Here is a 14878-nt window from a genome sequence, read left to right as displayed (position 1 = left end):
CCTCCCCTTTCCTTACACACTTGCCAAATCCACAGATTAATAATACAAAGCACTTCCATTGGTTAGGGAATCTTCCAGAAGTGAATCAAGATGAGACAGCCTCAGGCTCTTGCTACAAGGATGATCTCTGGACTGTGTCAATTGAGTCCAGAGTGTCCTGAAAACTACAATTTATGGTTCTATAGTACTGGAGGTCAGTGACACATGGACTACACTGAACCTTGTGAAATTTAGTCAGGGAATATAAATGACTTTTAAAACATGATTTCTAAGAAAAAATAATGTCCTTTCAGGTGCCTTTAGGTATACTTCTGTAAGATGATAATTTCAAAGTTAGAGATTACCGTTGTTTATAGCATTTTCTATTACACTCAATTCTAAATTTATTATTTGGGAATTCTTATTGCTAACAACAATAATGGCACAGTAGTACTTACTTGGGCGATCTTGTACTTTTTCTACCAAAGTGGAGTTGAGTAATTCGATAAACACAGACTCCGACCTTTCTGGTTCATCATCATCCAAAATTGAAATAGCAATTACTGCCTCACTCTGATTAGCTCCAAAAAAAGCAAAACCAGAAGCTGATACATAGTCTTTTCCTTGAGTTGCTCTGGCTAAACTAGGTAGAAAGTAAGGTGGTTTTTCCACGTCATCTAGAGTTGCATATGAGACTACGACCTTGCCCATGAGGCCTTTCAACCTTATAATTGACAGTGTGACGTTCTGCGTTGCTTCCTCAACCTGAATAGGTCTGTTTTTCTCAGAGAAGATGAATACGCCGTGAGGATCATCACTAGCCAGAACTGTTAACGTGGCCTTCGTGTGAACTCCCAGAGAGCCCCTGGAGGTGGAGACAATTGCCACAGAGAATGTCTCATCCAATTCTGGATCTTCATCAGGCAGTATTTCCACAGTGATGTTGGCTCTCGTCTGCCCAATCTCAAATGTAAGGTTGCCGGAGGTCAAGGCGAGATCACCGCCAGGATCAGAGTCTATGTTCCAATACAAAGTCACTGGAGATAGAGCTCCATGATGTCTTATAACCTATAAAATAGTTAATAATAAACTGTATCACAAAAAACACTGAAACAATGACTTAGAGGCTTACAAATACATGATAGTAGCATAACAAATATTAATTTTATTTTATATAAGTTATTTTCAAGACTATAAAATTATCAAAGACAGGGGTCATATACTACCATTTCTGAAGACCCTAAAAGAGTCTAATGAATACGAGGTATTTTTATTTTATTTATTTATTTTTTGAGACAGAGTCTCACTATGTCACCCTCAGTAGAGTGCCTGGCATCACAGCTCACAGCAACCTCAAACTCTTGGGCTTAAGTAATTCTCTTGCCTCAGCTTCCCAAGTAGCTGGGACTACAGGCTCCCACCACAAGGCCTGGCTATTTTCTTGTTGTAGTTCTCACCTTTGTTTGGCAGGCCCAGGCCAGGTTCAAACCCACCAGCCCCAGTGTACAATGGCTGACGTCCCAGCCATTGAGCTACAGGCACTGAGCCTGAATACAAGGTATTTAAAAAGTGATAGTTATAAGAAATCTATGGAAAATTTTTAGCTTCTAACTAAATTATACCTGTATCTTTTGTACAGTTATTCTAACAGCAATAAGTCAAATGTGATTGACAATGAATTACATGTAAGCATACTCATGAAAATTTTTACGTGCACTGCAAAAATTGTGTATACTTCATTATAAGAAATAGATAAATGATATTTTTCTAAAAACAAAATTTGAAAACAAATCGTATTTCCTTTTACCTTTAAAGATACAAGACAATAAATAAAACTCACCAAAAACTATATATGACCGAAAGTACTGTACAATAAAATACATTTAAGGAGGAAGAAATGCCTTTGTTAATAATATATTAAGAGAATAAAATGCTTAAAAATTACTCCCAAAAAGTCCCAACTAAGAATAATTTGTTTTTCAGAGTAATAAAGAAAGATGTTACTTAGGATGAACAAAGAGAAAGTTTAGATACCTCAAAGGGAAGTGGAAGTGGGTGTCTCTCATGAAGAAGAAAAGGTCAGAGAGACTACCAAGAGCAATCTTTATTCTTAAAATGCGAATTCAAAATGAGACAGTTATTTTATACAACTTAATCCTTTCTCTCAACTCATTTTTTTCCTTTCCTGAGTTATGAGTTATCTCCACACAGTTTACTGAAGATCTGCCATCACTGTATAGAACAGGGTTCTCAACCTTCCCAATGCCACTATGTATTTTCATTGTTAAAAAGGGGTCACAACCCACAGGTTGAGGACCACTGGACAGAGGATGTATGTGCGTGATCTTTCCTTGTTGTTTGTACAAAAATGAAGAAGCTGAGTAAACTTCTATGTTCTTTGAGCAATAGAATCCTTCCTAATTTCTACTGGAACAAAACAGAATAAACACATAAATCATATAAAGGTGTTATTATAACTGCTGTTCACAAACGTTTTTGATTTTCTTTCTTTTTCTTTTTTTAGACAGACTCTCACTATTGCCCCAGAATAGAGTGCTGTCACATCACAGCTCATAGCAAGTTCAACAGCAACACCATGAATGAAAAATAAATCTTTGTTGTGTTAAGCCTTTGATATTTTAGAAATGTTTGTTACCACAGCCCATTTAAACTAATAAAAAAAACTATGCAAGATAAATACTTGCAGTAAAGCTCCATTATATTCTTTTTTTTTTTTTTAATGAGAATGGAATTTAGTCATTTATTTTGGTTTTTTTTGTTTTTGTTTTTTTTGCAGGTTTTGGCCAGGGCTGGGTTTGAACCCGCCACCTCCGGTATATGGGGCCGGCGCCCTACTCCTTTGAGCCACAGGAGCCACCCTCCATTATATTCTTAAAAGACTCAGAAATTCCCACAATAATGAAGTAAATCTGTAGGCAAAACTAAACACAAAGACAAATACCAAATCACTATTTGATTATCAGTTTGTACTGTCTGTGCCAATAGACTCCTCCCCCTCCACCTATACAGAGAAAAAGAAAACAGCAAACACATTTTCATAATACAACACGGTTTTTAAAACAACAGAAAGTGTCTAGGAAGTAAGGAAAAACTGTACTCACGCTGAATATGACAGTGCTGTACCCATCTTCAGGCTCAGTTCCACTGACAAAGAGTGACTCGGGGCTAAATTCAAATACTCCATGAGCGTGGTCAGAGGCTGCGATTGTCACCAGAATCTGAGATGCTGCTCCGAGGCTGGCTGCGGGAGCAAGTTCCAACAATCAGCAAAGAAAAGAAGAAAAAATGTTAATCAGTAATTTACAAACCAAAAGAAAAGCCAAGAAACAACTTTTTGAAAAGAATCCTTCCATTCACTGAGTACATTCTAATTTGTTTTAGAAAGAAAGGCAGACACAAATGGTTGCCACACATATTCATGCTTTTATGACCTTTCTCTACTTTGGCACCAACTCTGGTGTACAAGTGCTGCATTGGCACTTGGAGGTGAATGAGGAAAGCTTGTTCTTCTTTCTCCTCTCTGTGAGAGAGAACACTCTTCCACACAGTAAATGAAGATGTTTCCCACAGCCTTCGCTGACCTCAGAAGAACAGGAGCCAATATGACTCTGACCTTCATAAAATAGTAAGAAATTTCTCTGATTTTAGTCTACCTAGACCTATTTTTTTTGTTTTTTGTGTTTATTAAATCATAATTGTATACACTGATGAGTTTATGGGCTCAGCATACTGATTTGATATACAATGTGAAATGCTCACACTGAACTGATTAACACAGCCATCACAATTATACTCTTTTCTTAATAGTTTTGAAATGTACCTTTACATAGATCTCTCTCTCCCAATGCAGAAGAGTCTAATCTTGTAACTAAAATGATACTAAGACATAAAGAGGCATTTGACTTTTCATTAGAAGCGGGCTCCATCTTTATGTGGGGTTAATGTCTGCAGACAAAAAAATGAATAAGCCTGAAAGTCACAGTGCGATTAGACACAGAGGCTGCAGGAGGCGCAGGTGGATCGGAGCCAGGGGCGGGAACATGAGTTCTGACGCTAAAAGAAACCTCACACTTTGAGAAAGGACATTTGAAAATTGGACAGTTGTTTTCATTCAAGAAATAGGTTTTCTAAGTATTTCTCCACATAGGCAAAAGTATTTGATATGAAAAGCTGAACCATGTTTCTATATGAATCTACTTCAAAAGGCATCCTCTCTTCAATACTCCCTACACTAACTGCAACCATTACTGTCTCATCGTGTTCTTCCTTATTTATTCTTCCCATATATTTTGGCTAAATGCTTACGTATAGACCCATGGGTTGCTGTGTACAGAAAATATAAGCATGATACATTTAACATGAAATACAATTCTATTTCTCTCATTTCAGGTATTCAAAAGTATATAAAATGCTTTTCAATAATCATGTGTATAAATGACATTCAAGCAGAATTTCTATCCCAATTAGAATCTGCATTAGGTTCCTACAGAGAGGGGGGGCTGCATTTCAGAGGCAGACGGGAACGTCAATTTGACTTGACCACTTTCTAGCTGTGTAACTATAACATGAAGCAAATAACACTTCATCAAGTTCCTGTAACAGCTAATGAAATGGAGCACAAACAGTAGGTGTCGATAAGTGATTAGATTGTTGCCTCCAAAACGAGAAGTTAAAATAAAAATGCACAACAGTAAAAAACCTTGGAACAGCTGCTTACCACGTTTGTGAATAGTTGGAAGGAAGAATTCCATGTCCCCATCACCACTACCACTGCCATCAAACCTAAAGAGCTCAGCTACTTGGTAAGGAGACACACGGAGACACAATCCACACAGTACACATTGACACAATGAGAAAAGTGAGAGCTCTTAAAACATGCCCAGCAGAGAGGAAAATGCAACAATATCACTCAATGACACACATTCTTCCCTAAGAAACATTGTAAAAGGTAAAATTGTAACATCAGTCAAGCTATCAAATTACCAAAATTTCATTCATATTTTCAGAAAATACTCCACTTAATTTGTAATTGGAATTTCCCATTTCCACCACTTTAATATTATTTTTAAATGTTCACTTACAGCAATGTCAATTACTTTCTAAGATTTTAGATATTTAAACATGTTTATATAATATATATTATATAATCATACACTTAGGCTATAGCCTGTAGTCACCTTACCACTCACAACAACCAATTTGAAATTAGGGAAATGCATGTAACATTTCTCTCCATTGCATATTTAGACACCCACCATATTTACCCTCATCAAACTGATCACCAACAGCGTGGAAACAGCCCCAGACTAGCAGTCTAATAAAAATCCTGCTTTAGCCCTGGCAGAAACCAACGTTACAACTCTCAGCAAGTCACTAAATCTCTTGGTATCTCAGTTTTCTCGCCTATAAAAGGTGGACCCTTTTGTAGAAATGTTGTTGCTATGGTTTGAATGTGTCCTCCAAAGTTCACATGCTGGAAATTTAATCCCCAATGCAAGTGTTGAGAGGCGAAAACTTTAAGAGGTGTTTGGGTTATGGGAGCTCTGCCCTCAGTAATGAATTAATCTTGTGATCTGGGAAGTGAGTTCATTATTGCCAGAGGGGTTCTTTCTCAGAGTCCAGCCCCCTACTTCTCTGCTGCACCACTCTCTCTCTGTGAAGTCTTCTGCCAAGTTAGGACATAGCGAGAAGCACCCTCACCAGATGCAGCCCCTCAATATTGCACTTTTCAGCCTCCAGAACTGTAAGCCAAATCAACCTGTATTATTTCTAAATTATCTACTCTTGTGGTGTTTTGTTATAACAACACAAAATGGACTAGAGTCATAAAGTCAAATAAAATAATGGGAAATGGTAAAAATGTAAAGCATTTTGGCTGTATGTCAGGACAGCGTCACACCTTTCCCCCCAGCCCATCGCACATACCAAGCATTATTTTAGCAATGTTTGCAAACGAAGAACACAGGAAGGGTGGTGATGAGGGCAGTGGAAAGTGAGGAGGGGAAACAAGCTGAGCCACTCATCTCCACACATGTGCTTCTACCAATATCCTCCACTGGCATGCTAGTTTAACACGGGGCCTGCTCTTCTGTTTTTCTTTTCAACAGGACATGAGAATTTTTGGCACACAGAACCTGAAATCATTTTAGAGACTTAAGAGACAAAATGGATGTCCAGCAAATATCCAGCAGGAGACTTTGCTCCCATATTATCCAGGAGTCCTAAGAAAGAGATGTGAAGCTTAACACCATATATACTTCGGCTAGCACAGAACATCTTTCAGGCTGTGGCTTCCTATGTAGAATCAGTTTTATAGACCAACAGTGTGGAGTATCAGGTGCTTCCTTGATCTGCAACAGGAGTTTGCTCTACAAGAAGTATTATGTATTAGGCAATCCCCATGTGTGAGTCCAGGAGTAAAGGGCACTGTCTAGATTCCTTTTTCTCCAATCCCAACTCAGTAGAAGGAAAAATGAGATTCTTTTCCAATATTGCTTCCTAAGAAACTGTAAGACTGGTTTTTGAACCAAGCACTTACAATTGATATATAATGATGAGTATTCTAGACATATGGAGGAAAGTTTCTAAATTAAATCACAAGGGATCTTATGATCACAAGTATCACTATCATCTTAAAATGTCAGTAATATTTTCTCTTTCTATTACGTAAGTATTATTAGCTATAAGATACAAAGGTAACTTTGCAAATATTTTGTAAGTAACTTTTTTATTAATGAAAATACTATTATGAAAGTAATGATTTGGAGAGGTGAGGACTTGTTTCTGGAGGACAAGCGAAGCTGGTATTATTACGTGCCACCTGCCAGATGGTCATCTGGCATAATTTTTCTGTTTTTTACATTCAGTCAAGCTGGGACACTGTTTAATCATTTCCCTGCTCCCAACTCTGACTTGGTCTCCTTTACTTTCACATAAACTTGGGAACACAGAAAAAGGAAAATTTTGCATATTTACCCTAAAGTCCCACATTATACAAAAAGATAAATTTAATATTTCTGACCTACCAGTTTATCCTGTCGACGGCTTATATACTAAGACTTTCTTTAGCAAAATGATAAAGATAATAACAATAAAGATAATACCAGGTTTTGCAATGGAATAGACTGCCCTGATCAATACCATACCAACTCTCAATTTCTTACACTTATAAAGGTAATACAGTACACATCACATGTACTCTATCACGCTCCTAGTAACACCTGATAATAAAACATTAATGCTTCTGCAAAGAAACATTCATAATTAGTCCACCAAATGGGATAAATATAAATTACCTCACTTAATAAAGATGAGTTTTGTAATGAAATGAGTTTTAACTCCAAAAATCCTTTGATAATCAGAGCTTTCTGAATCTCAGAATTGAGGATAGGGAATTATTGACTTCTTTTATTGATAATCATCTCATAATAGGTTACACAAAACGACTAGTTTTTAATGAAGGTTTTAACTGGAGATAGTGCTAACAGAGATACCACAGAAGCTGGGAAAAAGGAGGGAGAGAGGATTTCAGGAGCACCTGCTATGAATGACAAGCCTGACTTGGAGATTGAGCCCAGCACACTATTTCATTCCAAAAGCCCATCTACTTCAGGAAAAGATCAGCAGGTAATAAGGTGGGGGTGGGGGGGTGGGGTGGGCACAATAGTGGTATACATACAATAAACAGAGATATTACTGAGATTAAGCAACCTCATGGCAAAAGTATATATAAATAAAACTATAGTTAAACATAAATTTTTAAAACAAATACTTAAAATTTATGTAGAGATGGGACTTTCTTTTTACCAAGAAAGGGACTATCAATCAGAAGAGACTGCTATATATTATAATACCGTATACAAAGTGATATGTTACCATGTATATGAAGCAATTATTAACCTTCATGCATTCTCTCCAAAACTAGTAATTCATTCTTTCTTTAAAAAAAGTAACATTAATTCAAAGGAACATATTTCCCTAATAGAATCTACCATCATCATGCTGTGAATCATCAAGTCTTACCTCCTCCTTCCAAGTTTAACAATTCAACTTTAAAAGATTTTTCCAGTTCAGGGATAGAATTGTCAGTGATGTTGACAGAAATATACTTATATCTTTCTCCTGGTTGAAACTCTAAAGTGCCAGCAACACTCTGAAATAAATAAAAATTGACTCATTAAATTTTAATTATTTTGTATATGAATTTATAAGATGAGAATGTTTACTACGTCCCAAATAATTATAAATCCTGGAACAGAAGAGCATAAGTAAAATACAAAACTGAAAACATTTCAGAGGACATGAATAACAGTGAAGGTAAATTCTAAATACACATTCTCTATCTAAATCAAGTAAATGGATTTTTATTTTTCTTATTTGTCTGCTCATGAAAAAAGGAGCAAATGAGATATTTACTGGCTGACATCCACAGATTCCTAAAGAATTAATTCAATGAGATGTCAGCAATTCTCTTCACCAAGTATATTACAATTATATCACTGGGAAATCTAAATATTCAGTGTTTAAAAATAATGGCATTTTCATCCTCAGACTCTCTCCAAGCCTTAATATGTATCAGTCCACTTGGCATTAATTTTCTTTCCATTAGAGTTGCAGTTGCAATTCATAACACAGCTATCCCTTCAGAAAAGTTTATATGGTTAAGAGAATCAAAGTTATTCAAAATCAAGGTCTTAAGGTTATTTTTCTTCCATTATTTCACATATGCACTTTCCTCACAAGTTATGAAAATAAATTTTTCAAATTTATTTAAATTTTTCTAGTGTCAGCTCATGTGGACAACTGTATTCCATCATTGGTGCTATTAAAGCTGAATGGAGAAATCCAAACACCAATTCACTTGATCACTCATTCATTCGCTTCTTCAGCATTTATCAAGCAGGTGGCATATGCATAGTGCCATTTTAAATGTTTGGGACACAAAAATAGACAAGACAAACATTTGACTCCATAGAGAACACTAGAGGTGCATTAACCATGTAAGAAAATAATTTAAATAGAATAATAAGTGCTGTAAAAGGCATATAGTTAGCTCAAAGAGGAAGTAACCGACTCTGCCTGGAATTTAGTAATCAGAAGAGTAACCCTACAAGTCTGAACAGTAGAACTGACATCTGCCTATCTTAGGAAATCATCTCAGCTGAACTCAGCAATCGCTATACAATTGCTCGCTTCTGCTCTGGAAATATGTTCTTCTTTGGCATTCTATGATAGCACACTCTCCTGTTTTTCCTGGTTCATCCTTTTCAATGCTTAAGAATCTTAACATTCTGCTTGTGACCTTCAAAAACATCAGACTTCCTTCCTCTAGACTTTCAGTCTAGACAAGCCTACTATACCCTAAGCTTTTAATACTTTTCATAAAGTCCCTACTCTCAAATTTATACCTCTAACCTCTGATATCCAGACTTAAATCTTAATGCCTACTTGAAATTTTTCTTAATAATTTATGCCTGAATCTTAAGTCCACAATCTTCTCTTAAAAACAATGCCTTGTGCAAACCTTGCCAACAACACTAAACTGTAGGGTACAAGCAACTCACACTAAGAGCTAAGGAGTCATTCCTGAAACCCTTTTCTGGTTTATCCTTCACGCTCAACAATCCTCAAAAGATTTTGCCAGTTAAACTTCCAAATATTTCCTGAGCACTCTCCCCTCTTGCCTCCACAAAATGGATTCTTTAACTGTCTTTCTACATGTGGTGTCTGCTAATCCACTCCCCACGGCTCAGCCTAGGGATCTTGTATAAACGCATAATGCCCCTTAATTATTTTTCCTTGGTTTCTTTTTAAAGCAACAATGCAGCGTGATCCTCGAGGCCTGGAATAATCTCTGCGTACTTTACCTTCTCACCATACCTAGCTCCACATGGGCTTTCCCTCACTTTCTCTGACAGCCTGTGTGCTCCCCTGCATGAGACTCTATACTCATGCCATTTTACCCAGGCCATGTAATTCTTCCCCCTCCACCTACTTTTCTCCTCCTTCAACTTTAGAGCTGAGCATTAAGGCAAGAAAACCTCTGACTACCCCATCTACATCAATACCCACCTCTCTCCCAGAACACCCACCTTGAACGTTCCCCACAACTGTAACTCAGCAACTGCCTGTTTAATATCACCCTGAGCTGCTGGAATGGTGGGGTCACCTTTAGAATAAGGTTGAGAACAGTGACATCCGCTATCCAGTTGGCTCCCCTTCTATACAAGACCCTTCCCAGTTGCTCCTCTCCCTCCCCCTAACATCTGCTCACTCACATACTCACAAAAACCGCCTGAGAAATCAATCCTACTTTTATGCTTCACACAGATCTTAGAGGGCTGAAGGCAAAAATTATCAGGTTATCAAAGACAAGCAAAGTCATTTCTTTCAAAGTGGTGACAGGTAACAACCAGGACATCTAAGCAGCCTGGACAATCCTCAGAAATGTCTCCAAGGGTATGAGCTTTCCGACAGTCACAAAGGATGCGGCCATAGGGTTTTTAATTGGTTTGGCTTGGTTTGGTTTTAGTTACTAAGGAAAATGTAATCTAACCAAACTCTGGAAATATTCAGACTACCTAGAAACTGAAGCCTATCAATACAAGGACTAAAGGGTCTCTTAAGAGACCACAGAGAAGACAACATGGAGACAAGCTGAGAGATTCTGAGGAATATGATCCAGACAAACTCAGTGGAAGACACAATTGTTAATGGTAAGAAAAATGGAACTCGCCCAAGAAAGAATCTGAGAAGAAAAATTCCAGGAAAACTTGGCTAACTGGTCCACAGCCAGAATTATTTAAACTCAATTGAGGGCACAGATAGTGAGGATAAGATGGAGTCAGTAGGGCTGGGCTGGTCAGGTTAGGGCCTGGGTGACCTTTACCCTATCTCTCCCATTCTCATTGTTTATAAATTCAGCTTTAATCTGAAGATGTATATTTGAATAGCTTAAGATAATTTGTTTAAGAGATTAACTTTTGAGTAAGAATGTTGTTCTATGGGTCATGGGTTATGACGATTACTGTTGTTTAATATAAGTGTGTTTAAGATAAGGGTTAGTATTGTTCTTACTTTTGACTTTTATATATAAAGCTGTGTTTGGGGATGGCAGAACAGAACAGTCTTGGAGGGGCTGCTCTCACTGTTCTCCAGTATCCCGGCCTCCTGACAAAGTTTAGTGGCCTATTCTCATCTCTGCATAGTGGCTGACAGTGACAGGTGGCCGGACCCTCTTACTCGGGTAATACAATTACCCCCAGTTTCTGCAGTTTAGGAGGAAAACTTTGTACAAATTACTACACTGTACCAAGGTGTGGGGTCTTTTTCACAACAAGGTGAAAAATACGAATATGAAGTTTAAAGAAAAAAGATTCTTCAGGAAAACAGAAATATTAGCAATAAAACCTTTCTAAAAAGAATTGCTGAGAAGAAATTACAAGTATTCACTTGAATACCAGTGACAGTAAGAACAGGTAGTAGTGCTGAGAGCAACTCCATATGCGCCGTGTCCACTCCAAGACACAGCACGTTCCCATCACTCCTTACGGTGACCCTGCGCAGCTCACGTTCTCTCTCTTTTGCAGATAGGGAAACTGAGCTCAGGAATGACTAAGCAAGTCTCCCAAGTCCATACATGGAGAGAACTGGTTAAAACTCAGTTCTGTCCAGTTTCAAATCCTTGGCTTCCCAGCACCCCCCCTCCCCCGCCAGTACCACACTGTTCCCTAATTGAAAAAAAAATTTAAAAAGCAATTTAAATTTGAAACGACATCAACACTTACTTTCTGTGCAATTTTGATTTCAGTCCATAGATGTAGGTAAGAGAATTTGAAATGTGTAAGGAACATAATTTTCAATATATCTGATCAAAGCTTACAATGTTAAAACAAATAATACAATGGAAGTCGAGGACAAATATAAGCTACAAAGGAACTCAGTCTAGTAACTGTTTACGTGTCAGGTTTCAATTCACAAAGCCACCTGAATTAATATAAATTTAAAAGGCCAGAAAGCTAGCTGTGTTTATTTTCTTTGTTCAGTATGTTCCAGGTTCAATATGTTCAGTATGTGCAAGTCCCTTCCAGTCCTTCGAGAGAATGATGAAATTTGTTTTCTAAGTGCAAGCACTGTTTGGAAAGGACTAAGTAACTTCTGAGTGACTTACCTGGTAGTCCTCAGGACTGACTGCTGACAAGGACACTGTTCTAAATTCTGCAGTCACCCTCCCCAGAAGTCCCTGTGCTCGGACTACCAGCAGCCTGACCTCTCCGTCCTCCTCCTGCACAGTGACATGTGGGACGCTGCTTGCGGGCAGAGTCATGGCATCCTCGGGCTGAGGCGGCAGCCCCACAGAGAACTGCAGCAAGCCTAGTGGAGACAAAGCGGACAGGGCATTCTTCTTCAATTACCTTCTTCAATTACCTTCAAGAACTTCTTGCTCATTTGAAGAAATCCTGCATCATTATTTTGATCACGAGGGTAAAATTCTGAGGGCTTTTGTTTATAAAGAAAAGACTCTAATGACAGACACAGTGGCTCACACCTGTAATTTTAGCACTCTGGGAGGTGGGTGGATTGCCTGAGCTCAGGAGTTGGAGACCAGCCTGAGCAAGACTGAGACCCATCTCTACTAAAAATAGAAAAACTAGCCTGGCAAAGTGGCGGCCACCTGTAGTCCCAGCTACTTGGGAGGCTGAGGCAGGAGGCTCACTTGAGCCCAAGAGTTGAGGGTGCTGTAAGCTGTAACGACACAGCGCTCTACCCAGGGTAACACACTGAGACGGTCTCCAGAAAGGAAAGACTTTAATGAAGGTTTGATTAACATGCTCTTGACATGAAATATGTTTGTAATTTTCAAAGTTAATTTTCCTGGTCTTTACTCAAAAATAGTTTTATTACTTATTATAGACACTTATTAAAAGGAATACTTATGGAGTTTTAAAATACACATCTTCAAACATTTACTTATGAGTCGGGGCCCAGCCTTGACACACTGTATGGGTTTACTTCCTTGTGGCCTGGTGGTGCGTAGAGAGCAAGGAAAATAAATTATAGGGGCTCGAGAGTTAGCACATCCTTCTTCAAGAGGCTTCCAGGATGCTGTCCTGAATATCAAGCTGGTTCTGTATTCATTTCATACACCAGTGTTACAGTCATAAATCTTATAAAAGCAAGGCAAACAATCCCATCCAGGTTCTTGCTGTGCTTGCATTTCTATAACTAGACTGACGCTACAACTGATTATGGTAATTGCTTGGATTTGCTTACTACTTTTTACTGTTTCAAAGTATCACGGTCTTTTTTTTTTTTTTTTTTTTTTTTGAGACGGAGCCTCAAGCTGTACCCCTGGGTAGAGTGCTGTGGCATCATGCTCACAGCAACCTCCAACTCCTGGGCTCAAGCGAGTCTCCTGCCTCAGCCTCCCAAGTAGCTGGGACCACAGGTGCCCGCCACAACGCCTGGCCATTTTTTGGTTGCAGCCATCATTGTTGTTTGGCGGGCCCGGGCTGGGGATTCGAACCCGCCACCTTAGGTGTATGTGGCTGGCGCCTTAGCCGCTTGAGCCACAGGCGCCGAGCCAGTATCACAGTCTTAATGTAAACAAAATCTTGATAAGGAAGCCAATAAGAGGCTGACTCAAGGACCAAATCACCCACAGTCACACACCACAGCTGTGATGTTTTAATACTCTGACAGCCTGTGTCCAAACAGATTGACTCCTCTGGCCCAGTTAAGGTGACAGAAGAAAGGAGATCTTTCTTCTCCTTATCTGGTCTGAAGCAAGTCTTCCTGAGTTGGACAAAGTTTAAAAAATCCACATTCTTAACTCCCAAAAAGCACTCTTCCAGGGCACACAGCCCCACCCTGGCAGTAAGCAGCCTCAAGGCCTCCAGCCAGCTGCATCTGGGCAGCTGTGAGGGGAGGGGGATGTTCAACACACCAGGCTTCAGATTCTTAACGTCTTAGAGTCTCACGCTTTGTGCTCAACACCAGGAAATTGAATGTGAATCAATCCTCCAATTACTGTCTCCTTTTGTTCATACTTCATTCCCTGTCCCTAATATTTCTAATTTACTAAGCATAATTGAATATTGGTTTCAAACTTATAAAATCATTATTACTAGTAATACAAGCACATCAAGATAAGGCTCTTCCCTTATGTATTACTAGAGTCTCCAGAAATAATTCTTTTTTTATTTTTTTAGAGACAGAGTCTTACTCTGTTTCCTGTGCAGAGTGCCATGGCATCATATCTCACAGCAACTTCAAACTCCTCAGCTCAAGTGATCCTCCTGCCTCAACCTCCAGAGTAGCTGGGACGACAGGTGCCTGCCACAATGCATGGCTAGTTTTTCCTGTTTTTAGGAGAGACAGGGTCTTGCTCTTGCTCTTGCTCAGGCTGGTCTCCAACTCCTGAGCTCAAGCAATCCACCTGTCTCCACCACCCAGAGTGCTGGGATTACAGGTGTGAGCCATTGTACCTGACCCAGAAATCATTCTTGAACTTAAAGGAGAACATGATTAATGGCACTTTAAAGGGTCTGCAACACTTTTTTTAAAAATGTAACTAAGAAAACCAAAGTTGAAGAGCCTCTGAGATTTTCTACTCAGACCCTTTAACAGCTGTTCTATACTTATTTCCACAGAAGAAATATTACTTTTCAATAAATAAAGCATTTTCAATTTATTAGGACAGACATCTATGATAGTTCCCCAACTAAGAAAATTATCATTTTTAGCATAAGACAAAAAAATTAATATAAATAGACAGTAATAACTTCACTTTTTAAAACTTAATAAAATATAAATTACAAAGTACTTCAATTTACTTAGGTGTTAACCAATCATCATAAGATAATTTTTAAATTAAAGA

At 38.5% G+C, this 14878-nt stretch overlaps 1 protein-coding gene across 1 annotated transcript in view; it reads right to left on the bottom strand.

Moving 5' to 3' along the window:
- The window catches only part of ADGRV1 (adhesion G protein-coupled receptor V1), a 552089-nt gene that overhangs the window by 444341 nt on the left and 92870 nt on the right, over window positions 1-14878 (bottom strand). Inside the window, exons 24-28 of the mRNA XM_012802802.2 lie at window positions 12170-12372; window positions 8023-8152; window positions 4718-4798; window positions 3102-3241; window positions 438-1047 (exon numbers count right to left, since the gene is read on the bottom strand). Coding sequence (XP_012658256.2) covers window positions 438-1047; window positions 3102-3241; window positions 4718-4798; window positions 8023-8152; window positions 12170-12372 — 1164 coding nt within the window. The remainder of the gene's footprint in view (window positions 1-437; window positions 1048-3101; window positions 3242-4717; window positions 4799-8022; window positions 8153-12169; window positions 12373-14878) is intronic.

The sequence above is a fragment of the Otolemur garnettii genome, unplaced genomic scaffold (assembly GCF_000181295.1).
Source record: "Otolemur garnettii isolate 467f Iridium unplaced genomic scaffold, OtoGar3 scaffold00017, whole genome shotgun sequence".
Lineage (NCBI taxonomy): Eukaryota > Metazoa > Chordata > Mammalia > Primates > Galagidae > Otolemur > Otolemur garnettii.
Note: the sequence above shows the minus strand (reverse complement) of the source record. Positions and strands in the feature narration are given on the sequence as shown.